Here is a 12,166-nt window from a genome sequence, read left to right as displayed (position 1 = left end):
AGATCCGCGATGCAACTTGCCGATTGTGTGAAGGAAACCGGAGAATATGCTTTGCCTGTTGTAGGACTGTTGTTATTTCGGCAGAGGGCACTCCTCTTCCAGAGCAAAGCTGTTATCTGTTAGGAGAGTAGCATTTTGGCTGTAGCTGACCTGCGCAGCCATCCTGCCCCGAGTTAGGCCGATACAAAAGAACTATTTGTGCTCTATTCTCTGAGAAGGTGCTGCACAGAAGCATTGCCGCCTCCTTCTTTGTAGAAACCTATTTGTTCTGTCATGTTGGGTCAGGCTGGTAGCAGACAAGAACAAGGGTACGGCTGCAGGAGTTCGTGGCCACCACAAGGTGACAGTAAAAAAAAAAAAGACAAGCCCAAGGGTTGAGGCAGTTATTGGAGAGAGTGAGGTGCTGCCACATGGCTTGGGAGAAGCGCCTTGTCTCTGACACAGGTTAGTCTGGCTGCAGCCAGTGTTTTCCAAAGTGTTTTCTGATCCTGGGTGCCACGTACGAGGTGCCTAAGACCTGAACTGCAAAGACAATCAAAGGCATTTACCTGTAATTAGAGTCAACTGGGAGCTGAGAGAAGCCAGAACCAGAGCTGGGCTTGGCTTCTCTCCGATTGTACCATTGAGATTAACGAGGCATGAAAATGAGAGCTGGTTTGCCTGAAATGCCACCCTGCGTTAGCAGGGAAGCTAAAAGCAGAAAATGCTTTCCTACCTTCAGGCTGCCTGTGTTCCCCTCTAATTCTTCTCCAAGCACTAGGATGGCTTGCTGATAGGATCTCGGCTATCACCCAGCAAACGCTGGATTGTTCTCTCCAGGGTAGCCCATTGACTGATAGCCTTTAATCCTGTCTAGAGGATTAAGTCTCTCAGGGGGAGGGACTGTTTTTCGATATGTAGGAGATAAGATATGAGGAGCATAACCGGCTTTCCTGACTTGATACACCCTCCAGGGTTACTGCCCTCATTACCTGCTTTGGCAACCCAATCCTGATGATGGCTGTGATTTTATGTGCACGAAAACTGATTAACTTGTTCCTATCCCTGGTGCCTTTGCTCTTTCCTTCGCTGGGGGAGCGGATAGCACATGCGCAGTGTCCTCCCTCCCTTCCCCGTTGTGGAGACAAGCCCTGCTGTCAGCCCTCAATCCTCCTGGGCTAACTGAGGATTAGCTGTATCACAGATGCTGCTTCCCAGAGCTGAAAAGCTTTTTGCAGGCTCTCCCGGACCTGCTCAGGGCTAGCAGGACTCGCTTTGGGACCAGGGTGACTAGTTTACTTTGCTGTACTGTGTCGATTCTCAGCTTAGGCCAGCTTGGGGTTCTCAGTGTCCCAAAATGGTATTTCTTTTCTGTCCTGGCCTTGCTTTCCTGATTTGATCACTCCGTTGACCCATGCTTTATATTAGGTAGTTCTTTCTGGTACTTCTGTTTTTCCCTATGTCCTTGGATAGGAGATTTACTTGGTGGTTTTGTACAGAAATAACTTTTTCCCTGAATTCTTTTGCAAATTGTGTTACTTGGCTTGGAGTTCCGCATCAGACGTGTTCTCTGTCTGAACTGGCTATAGCGGAGAAGAACTTGGCACCGATGTCGTTCACGACGCGACTGATGCGTGCGCTTCGCTTCCCTCATCTCGCCTGCCTTTGGCTGCCTAGAATAGACGTGCTCAGCAACCAGGCAAATTTAGAGATGCAAGGATGGGAAGAGAGGCTCTGCCTGGCACCTGCAGGGCTGGCGATGCAGGAGGAGGAGGAGGAGAAACTTTGATGCAGGAGCTCTTGTAGGAGAGCAGAAGCTCAGAGATCCTCAGAACTGGCTCTGCAGCAGCCAGGTGAGTGCTGCCTTCCTGCTCTAATGGCCGTGTGCCTCCTGCCTCCCAGCTTTGAGCCGAAAGCCATGCAGGCAGCCACATCTGTGCGCAGAGAAAGCTCCATCCTTGCTGCCCTGACACCTTCCCCTCCTCCTTGCTACTTCCACGCTTGCATTAGAGGTCCATCCGCTCTCGTTGGGTCTGGGTTTATCCGTATCCTGCCTGTGTGCCCAATCTCTACCACTCTCTGACCTGACAGGCAGATGCTTGGCTGACCCTTTGGAAGAGGTGGAGGTCAGACTGTGGTTTCCCCTGCTTTCAGTGGGGACTTTCTGCTTTTGACAGGAATTTTGATTCAGTTCCTTTTTTTTGCCTGTAGTAGAGCTGACAAGGGAAGCAGTAGCAGTGGGTGTTTTCAGTAGTAGTGGCAGCAGCTGTTTGTTCTCCAGTGTTTTCGGTAATTTTGTTGTTTGTTCTGGTGCTTGACTGTCACTGTGGACACCTGCAGGGGTTGGCAGTTTGGCTGGGATCTAGCCTTCTCGCCGTATGTACTCAGCTTTCCTACTTTGGCCACTTTGATGGCTTTTTCATCGTTTCCGCCTTGTCTCTTTCTGCCGAAGCCAGTCCTGAGCTGACTGTCTCCATGAAGAGCAAAGTGACGTTGGGGTGAGTGGGTAATTTTCCAGCAAAAGGGTGAAATGGAGACCCAATCTCCCAGGCTTCACTTCCCTTGATGGCTTTTGCAGTACCTCAGCTTGTGTGATTGCCCACCTCCGTCTTCCTCAGCTTTTGCAATGATGCTGGAGCCTTCCCATGTGCGAAAGTGAATGCAACCGGCAAGATCTGTCCCAGGAGCAAAGGTTGATGTTTGAGGTATTAATTACTTTCGTGCGGATGCAGTCACTCTGGTGTGGGTGTGTTTGGATCAGATTGTAAACCGCTAAAGTTTCGAGCTCTTCAGCCTTGATTTCTGACTTCAAATGACTAGTGTTGGAGACATTTCCCCTCATCCTCTTCCAGGTCTCTAGTATTTCAGAATAAATGTTTCTTCCTTGTTCCCCCAGCCAAACAGAGGCTCTGAGTGTCCCTTGTTTGTACAGGAACCAATTCCCCATCTGGCCAAGGCAGCAGAGCACCTTAAACCAGTGTTTGTTTTGCCCAGCTCTATCCACAAACGGGAGCCAGAGGACTAACCATTGCAATGCCCCTGCTCATCATAGGTGTCTGCCTGAGCTGGGGGAACATCGTTCTCTCTTCCCCCAGCGCAACGTGGGGTTACACACCTTGTCTTCTGCCCAGGTCTTCTCTGGCATGTTAATTGAGGAGACTGGCAAAGGCGACCTGCTCCAGGATGCGGCGGAGTAAGTCAGGAGTAAGTTTGGGCAGCCTGACAGGATATATCCATGTTGTGAACAGCAGCAGTCCCCTTGCCCATTGGTTTGCTTTCATTTTGTAAAGGACTCGGTGGTTTCCTGGCTGCTTTCAGCTTTGTCCTTGTGGGGAATGTCAGAGTGTCAGGAAACAAGTAATTATTTTGAATTTTTCTTCTTTTAACTTTGTGCTGGTTCGGAGAGCTGAAGGGTCTCGCTGTGGGGGACAGGCTAGTTGCCAGGGCAAAGGAAAGAGGGGGCAGCGGGACCTGGTGGCATTTCCTTGGCGATGATAAAATCTTGGTCTTACTCTTTCTCAGGGAAACTTTCAAGGAAGGACCAAAGTTTTACTGATGCTGGGACAACTGATTTGAGAATAAGGTGAGAGCCCAAAAATCAGGGCAGGTGATGCAGTGCAGCTTCCCAGCAGCCTGTGTCCTGTGGGACTTGGTCCCCTTCTAGCAGGAACAACCATTTTTTCTTAGAAGTGACGAAACTCTGACTTAAGTCATAAAAGCATCCTTTTAAGGAACTGTGCTTTGCACAGCTAAGAGTCCATGTGATGCTAGCTGGGAAACAGTGTGATTTTAAGGCAGCTGACTCTATTTTAACTTGGTGAAGAAAATATATACTGAATGTCACACTGAAACTTTTTGTTTCCTACTATTTCCCCTCTATAGTATTTAATATTTATAAATAGCAGTGGTTATGAATAACCCTTTTATTTATGGTAGTGCATGTAGTTCTAGTTTGGCCATACAAGGATGCTTGAGTTTAAGAGCATGGTAAGCAAAAGGAAAGTTCAGAGGGAAGATGATAAACATCCTGAGATCTTTTTGAAGTCAAGACTGTGGCTGAGCCACTGGCTTTGAATATGAAGCTTCCTGGCTCTTGCCCTCTTGAACTGAGCCTGGAGACTTTAAAGAAAACAAAAAAAAAAAACCCCACCCAATGCTCTTAAGGGGAGACCAGGGATTTTGGGGAGTGTTTCTGACTACCCAGTTTCTCTAACTGACTTCTGGGAATTCCACGCTGCCAGGAAGCCAAACAGTTCCCAAAATCAATTTGACGCTTTTATTTTTACTTTAAAACTGAAACAAATACCTTGCTGATGTAAGAGCATGGTCCACCTGTTCAGCAGGGTGTGTTAGTTTAGGTGTTGAGTTTGAGGGAGAAGCTGGAGAGCTGGAGAGTTTCACTCCAGGCGTGGTAAAAGCATCAAATGGGTTCTGTAGGATCCGAGCCAGTGTCCTGTCTTCCTGCAGTGGCCACTGACAGATGCTGCAGAAATACTTAAGAACGGGGCAAGTAGAGAAAGATCCATCTCTAATAGATTTTTTTTTTCCAGCATCCAGTTGTCTGAAGTTTAGGGACTTTTAGAGCTAGATATGGAATGTTAATAGATAACAGACCCCACACAACTTTTTTTCTTTAAATGCAGATAAATTTGTAGCCGCTGTGCTGCCCCACAGCGAGGAGTCCTGCAGTTTAGCCCCAGGTTCGAAGTCTGTGACTTGCAAGAGTGTTCAGGAGCTGCAAGGAGGAGATGAGATGCGGCTGTGGGACTGGTGGCACAGGTAATTTCTGGGATGGCATGCTAAACGGGTGGCGGTGGTCCCAGTCAAGCTCTGAGGTTTAATTTTTGGGTGCCTGGGACTGCTGTGGCCACTGAAGTGACAACAGGTGATGGAGATAGCTGGGAGAGTCGGACAGTCAGGTAGAAAATTGTCGCTGAATCTCTCCGAAGCAGAAAGGGGTTGCTAATGACAGCAGAGCTCTGTAATCCCTCAGCGTGCTGCCCTGATGTCCTGCAGAGCAGACCCCTTTGTCTTAATTGGGTTGTTTGCACACAGCCCTGTTCTGGGGAAGGAGTTCTGACCGCCCTGTCCCCAGAGGCTTCCTTTCTGAGGTGTAGCTCCCCAGCATTAAATGCTTTGATCCTTAGTTACGCATAATTTAATCATCCCATGGATCCTGCCAGCTGGTGTCTGCTCTCATGAGCTCATGTCCATTATCCTCCACCTCATTTTTTTATTCTTATTTGCTTATGGCTTCCTGCAGTTGGTTTCCCAAATGAGCCATGTGGGAGCTATGTGGACACATAGCCAGGTGACAGGAATCTACAAGGGCAGATGGGAGGCAGGAAGAAAGAGGAATTCTTCCCTGCCCAGGCTAGTGTCCCTTTGAAGAGTTTTGACAGGTCACAGAGAAAAATGAGTGAAACGGGTCCAGCACATGGTGAGATCCTGAGCTGTTCCCACTCTCCTGCTGGAAGAGATGGCGGGCTTCCCACATCTGATGGAAAGAGAAACCAGTGCATCTGTGGTGCCGAGCCTTTGTGTCACCAGGCAGGCTTTGAATTTATAGTCAAGGACAGTGCCGAACTGCAGACACTTCTACCTTGTGCGTCATTTGGCCCAGGGCTGGACAAAATAGGAAGGAGGAACAGGAGATAGACTGCTTCTTAGATGTCTCTCCCTTCCTGGCAAGACAGCACCACTGGAAGTATTTGAATGCTACAGGGTCAACTTAATATCTTTCAATAAGTTAACATTCCTGAGCAGCTTCCACTTATGTGTCTGGTCAGCTTGTAAGAGACTCTGGCGTTTTTCCAGCAGCAGTTTGAAGTGACTTCTTGGGAACCAGGTGACTTCCTTTGATTCCCCGGAGAAAAATGTGGACTTGAATTCCAACCCGTATTACAGCAGGGGATGGGAGAGCAGATTGTGGAGAGTGAACCTTAACTTGTGTGTTAACAGGACTTTGTGGGTTTAATGGAGCTGATAAAGGGGGGCTGTAAGCTTGTTTATGGGATGGTAGGTGCCGGACCCTTCCTAGGCTGTTCAGAGCAGCTGGCAGACATGGAAATCCGTACTGCTGCTTTGCCAACTGCTGAAACCTATCCCTTCCTGCAGGAGAGCGTGGTGGCTGCTCTGCAGCACGTGGCAGTGCTGCAGGCCCTGCCAGGGAGCAGAGGAACACAGCAGTTAAACTAAAAAAAAAAACTTTCAGGTAAACAAAATGCAGTCTGGCCTGCTGGGCCCTTGTAGGAAGACAGAGCTGATGCGCTGTGCGGCATTAATATATCAACGTGTGGTTCTTGTGGTGGGAGCGTGGCAGATGGAGCTCAACAGAGCAACTTGTTTCTGTCCTTATTGTTTTAACTTTTAATTGGGAAGGTCTCTGCATTGGGCTTTATTTACTCTAAAGCCTTCGGCATGGCTAAGGGGTGCGCATGCTCTTGGCAGTTTGTCATAGGTATGTATCTGTTTTATCTCCTTTTCTGGTCTGTCAGTGAGTTCTCATTGAATAGCTGTCAATGGTGCTGCTCGTTAGTGTGACGAGCGTTCGGCTGAAACTCATTTGCCAGCCAAATGGGGTTTGTCATGAAAAGGGTGAGTTGCATTTTCGGGGTATCTACATGAGCTGAGTTTGTGGCTAGTCCCCACGCAGGACCTTTGCAAGCTACTGGGATCAGTGAATCGTGTCGTGAAGCTCTGGACTGGTCTGGAGGGTGAACCCCAGGGGTTTCCTCAGCAGCAGAGGGGAAAGCACTGAAGAAGGGGAGTCCCAGCTAAGGGTTTTGTGCAGCTCTCTGAGGAGTTGAGTGTGAAACTGCTCTGGCACAGGCTTCCTTTGGCAAGTCAGAGGGCTTGATCTACTCAAGAAAGATGTCCTGGGGAATGTGGTTCCTTCTCCCCTTCCCTGATTGATTTTTAAAGCCCTCAGAGTGGCATTTAGTATGCAGGGGCTCCTGACCCCTTTGGTGACACTTCTTGGGGTAGTAAATTTACTGTGCTGTCCTTCAGCATCATGGCAGAACTGAGAGGGGGGAACCAACTGATCAACTCTCCCCAGACTCAGTCCAGCTTAAATGACCGATGGAGATGAGCTTGCATTAAAGCAGGGTGCTTGGGGAGGCTGAAGGGTCGACAGCCGTGGCAGGGCTGTGACTTTAGGAGGGGATGCTTGAGGTTTTGGTAGCTGTCTGTGAGGAATGAGAGTTGGGGGAGGATTTGTGTGTTGAAAGCAGAATGCAGCAGCTGGAAGAATGATCTGCTTTGCTTCCTTCCTACCTCACTTTGTAATCTGAAGAACGAAAGACCTGTTGGTCAGTGCCAAAGAAACAGTGAGTGGAATTTCACTGTTTTCCCTCTCAAAATCTAGGCCTATAAGCCTACTTGCTCCTAAAGGCAAAATGCAAGGGGTAAGAAATTTAAACTTTGGTCTTATAGAGCTTTGCAATGGTAATGTATACCTGTGTCCCAGCCTCACAGGACATCAGTCTGTCCTGCAGCAGGGTCCCTGCACAGGCAGGGTTAAACAGGATTTCCCATGCTCTGTATCAAAACAGGCAGTCTCCCAGCCTCACCTTGGGAGGGCCTGTGGCAACACCTGTACGTGTGTGGCGTAACGGACCCGGTGAACATCTTCAGCCCCTTGTGCCATGTTCAAAAAGATCCCTCTTTGTACTGCTGTGACGCTTCTGTGGCTGATAACAGCCGGAGATTGAGATGCACTCACCAAGCTTCTGGAAGAGATGACACAAGCAGAGAGATCTTGCCTGGCTTTCTCAAGAGCAAGAACGTTTGTGGTGTTGATATTTTTTTCCGTGGAAGGCTCGTCTGTGTTCAAACCCATTACGCCTACTGGCTGTTTTTCAGGGTCACATTCCTGCCATGGTGTTGTGATTTCACCCCGCAGGCAGGTGAAACAGCTGCATGGCCCTTTGCTCGCTCCCCCTGCAGTGGGATGGGGGAGAGAATTGAAAAGAAAAAAAGAGGTAAAACTCGTGGGTTGAGATAAAGACAGTTTAATAGGGAGAAAAGGAAGACAACAATAATATAAATGATTCCTGAGCCATTCTGTCTCTTGGCCCATCCCCAGATATATATGGAGCATGACATTGTAAGTATGCAATATCCCTTTGGTTATGTCCAAACTGTCCCAGCTGTATATATTTCCTAATTTTACCCCCCTTTTCCCCCTGCTTCTTGTTGGCAGGCCGGTATGAGAAGCCGAAGAGTTCTTGACTGCTTAGCAACAACTAAAATATTAGTGTGTTATCAACATTATTATCATCTAAAGTCCCAAACACAGCACTAACCAGCTGCTAGGAAGGAAAATAACTCTGTTGCTGCTGAAACCGGGACACCTGGGGTTAGCAGAAGCTAGTTGACATGTTCTTGTGAATAATGTTCTAACATACCTGCTCTTACCTAATTAAAAGATGCCAACAAACCCGGGAGGTTTCTTAACTGTTAGACTGCCTGGGCTGCAAACGTTCAAGCAGTCTGTCTCCTCTGCAGTGGAGAAAATAAAATTGTTCCTCTTAAGGAAAATCTGTGCTTTATGATTTTTACAAGATACTTGGGGGAAGCTGCCTTCTGATCCGTGTTGGAACGGAGTAGCATGATCTGGAAAAAAAACCTGCACATAATTTGCACCGTGGAAGTTTTGAAGCAGACAGGAACCTCCGCAGGAGAAGGCTGAGCAGGGAGTTTGTGCCTGCTAAGGGGAGCTGTAGCTTCTGGAGGGAGCAAAGGCATTTGGGTTTTAATGAAAACCGTTCATTCAAAGAGCTGTAACCAGCATTTTGGGTGGGATGCTCGTGTATTCTTGTCTGTTCCACCACTGTCACTTTTTGCTCTTCTGCTGCAGGCTGCTTTGGTGAGCTGGCACAGCTTTGTATTTAATTGATACACACCGAGCTGAGTCCCTTGCTTAGTAAAAGTAAAATGTTCTACACCATCATTCTGAATCCAGGACCACAATACAGTCATGTTCATGGGGTGGCTTAGCTCACGGTCTAGGAGATGGAGTGGGTATTGTGTTGAAGTAGAAAGTGCCCGGAACTGATCATTCCCAAACTCTTGGGGGGGATTTGAAGCTGAATTTTATACACAGGAGCATTGTTTTTAGCTGTAGGTGGCAAGAAACCTAAAAGCTATCCATGCAGAGTACCCAGCTGTGTGTGTTAGGGGCAAGGAAAAGGGAAAAGCAAAGGATTTACTAGCCTAATAAGGCAAAAACTCTCCTCGTTCATCTCTGATCAGAACCCTTCTGTGTTTCCAGTTGGCAACTTTATCAAGAGTGGGAGTTGAAAGCCAGATTCCTAGCCCGCCAGCTGCGTCGTGTCCTAAGAGGCAAGGCAGATAATGTGTGTGACTGGTAGCGTAGCCCAAATTTGGGGTGCGTGCAAAATGCCGAGTCCCCGTGTTTATTAAGGAGCCAGCATGGGTCGTTTGGCTGTTGATTTACAGGATGAAAAAGGATGGTTCTTTTTCACTCCTGACTGCGTGGAAGAGTCTTAATGAATTAGATGTTTTTCGGGAAGCCTTCTCCGCTAGAAAACAAGCGATAACAGGGTTTAGCATGTCTGGGAGCAATGGGGCAGGTAGAGAAATACAGTTGCCTCAGGGGGGCAGAATGGGCAGTTGTTTCCAGGTGAGCCGGAATGCAAAATGGTTCATTACTGGGAATCGTCATGTCTAAAAGTGAAAGACCAGAATGATCTATGTGTTAGCATACTGTAACTACCCTAGCAGATATTTGGTTAAAGAGAAAGGTGAAACCCCATGCTTAGGGTTGGTGGGAAATTCCTGTGGGTCCTTAAAATTCACCATTAGCTGGCTCATTAATTTTTTGCTTCCTCCAAAATGCCCCCTCCTTGCCCTGCCGCTTGTTCATCTCCTTCAGGAGCAGAGCAGTCCTGGTTCTAGCTTCAATACTAACTTTCAAGAGCACAGCTGTGTCTCTCATCCTTGTGAGTTCCCCGTGGGGCTCTCCTATTCTGATCACGTCCGACCTCGCTTTCCTTGCACGTAGCGCCCTGTTCTTCTCATTAACAAACCTCACAGCGCTTCACAAAGACCGTCAGTCCTTCCTGGCCTCCCGAGAGGGGAATTGGGAGAATGGAGAGGTTTGTTTGGCAAAGCAAAGTGACTTCCTAAAGGTTGTGCCACAGCCCCGTGAGCGGGATGTTGCTCAGAATCCCGTCCTTGCGGAGAACATTAGCATCACAAAAGTAAGGGCAGGATCTTAGGGAAGGGAGTATTCCTTCACCCCAGTTCCCAGTGGATATTCCACGTGTGCTCCAAGATGTTACTCCCTCCTACACTTGCACCCACATGCTTGTGAGCTCCACGATGCGAGTTTGACTGGTCTGGTGAGGGGGTGTGTGACACAGGATGAGGGACACAGCTGAGTTGTCGTCATGTCTCCGCATATTCGTCTCGTCGTCTTCCTGACTTGTGATGAGGAATGAGTTTTTGGGGAAGGTTTTATTTTGCTAGGAGTAACCCTTTGCTAATAGCTAATTGTAGCACTAGCAGGAATAGGGCTGGCACACGAGAGATGCTGCAGCCTTGCCGCATCCTCCCGATGTCTTCTGTTAGCGAGCTGTTCCTGCTGCCGCGTTATCCGAGCGCGGCTTTCTGGCCTCGACACGTCCCTCTATTGAAGCAGCCGGGAGCGGCGTCCTTTGTTATCGGTCTCTGTGCCCTCGGTCTGTTGTTGCTTCATGTGTGTTCTGGCGCACACATTTTCATTCTTATTTCATTTGTATCGACCTTAATATTCCTCTTACAAGTCTCTGTGATAAGTTGATCGCAAGGCTTGTCGGCTGCAGCTTTCCAAGGGGCTGAAGGTGAGAAAACCAGCAGACTCCTACCTTCCCCTTGGGGGTGGGTGGAAAAGGACCAAAAATTCCAGCAAAGCCTGCAGGTACTAACTCCTGAAGATCAAGTGCTAAATTGAGATAGCTTTTCCATTTTGATGAAATAAAAAAAAAAACCACCCTGTAGTCCCACCCACTGTTCCGGTATTGGCTGTGCTGAGTGCTGCCTACCCCTTTTTTTATAGAAGCAATGCAGCTGTCGGCTTCACAAGCTCACGATCGCCGCTTGCTGAATAAGTAGACATGGATAGGAGATCACTCCTTGCCCTCTTCGTGGCCCTGTGGGCCAGCCAGCTGGGCGTGCGGGCAGCGGGGCGCTGCAAGGTGAACCCCAGGATCATCACAGCTCCGCAAGGTAAGTCCCCGGTCGGCTGCAACCTTGAGATGCAGCAGCAGCAGTGTCTGCAGCTGACAGCTACTTCCTGCACCGTGTATTTTCTACCTAGGTCTTGTCTTTTGAGAAGCTTTGGTCTTTTTTTTTTTTTATTTCTTTTGTCTCTTTGGGAAGACTTTTTGGCTCTTGTTAAAATGAGCTAAACCTCCTGTGATCTCAGGAAGGGGCTTCTGGTTTCCTTGATTGCTTTTAAATGAGTTTTTAGATCTCTCTTCTTGCCAACTCCTTTCCTTTATAATAGCCTAAAAACATTTTTCTACAAGCTGGGTGTATTAAAGGCTGTTGAAAAGCCCTGGAACAGTAACTGTTTCCCCTAACTCACAGGGAAGTGTTTGCACAATACAGTTAATTTTCTTATCCATCTGATGTACTTACCCTGCTAGCTGCAAATGAGTTCTGTGAGTAAATATTTGCGGAAGATCTCTGTTCTCTGAGAAAATATATACGTCTGAAACGGCACGCAAGGACTTAGAATCAGATCTGCTCTTAGCAGAAACTGAACAAAGAAATGTTTTCAAGGAGCAAGCTTAGAGCACAGCCCGAGCTTCGTGTGTCAAAAAGAGCAGACTAACGTTTACTGCTTTTATCGTGTGTCTTCCAAGCTTTTTGATTGATACCCTCCAGGGAGGCTTTAACAAAAGACCCCGTCTTTTCCCCGGCGGTTCTGGTGTTTGGCTAAGCCGGCGGGTTCAGAGCTGCGGATCTCATGCTGCTCTGCAGTACAACAGCTCCTCTGTGTTTCCTACTCACTGACAACTTCAGAGGACACGAATTTCCCGTGGTTTATTCTGCACCATCTGTTATACTTCTGCCGTTATTTATTATGCCCTCCTCCTTCCTCCTCAGGCCCACGGCTGCCTGCGGATGAAGGGCCAGGAGCAGAGGGAAGGGCGATAGATGCGTGGCTCGGAGG

General features: G+C 48.2%; 1 protein-coding gene across 2 annotated transcripts in view; it reads left to right on the top strand.

Annotated features, from left to right (window-relative positions):
• Positions 1 to 4,605: 4,605 nt before the first annotated feature.
• Positions 4,606 to 12,166, top strand: part of SEMA7A (semaphorin 7A (JohnMiltonHagen blood group)) — a 31,079-nt gene continuing 23,518 nt past the window's right edge. The window contains exons 1-2 of one of the 2 annotated variants that reach the window (XM_010303368.2): positions 4,628 to 4,758; positions 11,045 to 11,214. In XM_010303368.2, coding sequence (XP_010301670.1) covers positions 11,103 to 11,214 — 112 coding nt within the window. In that variant the 5' untranslated portion in view covers positions 4,628 to 4,758; positions 11,045 to 11,102. Of the gene's footprint in view, positions 4,759 to 11,044; positions 11,215 to 12,166 lie in introns of both variants that reach the window. The other variant, XM_075764823.1, reaches the window with a different exon arrangement.

Source organism: Balearica regulorum, chromosome 12 (assembly GCF_011004875.1).
Source record: "Balearica regulorum gibbericeps isolate bBalReg1 chromosome 12, bBalReg1.pri, whole genome shotgun sequence".
Classification (NCBI taxonomy): domain Eukaryota; kingdom Metazoa; phylum Chordata; class Aves; order Gruiformes; family Gruidae; genus Balearica; species Balearica regulorum.
Note: the sequence above shows the minus strand (reverse complement) of the source record. Positions and strands in the feature narration are given on the sequence as shown.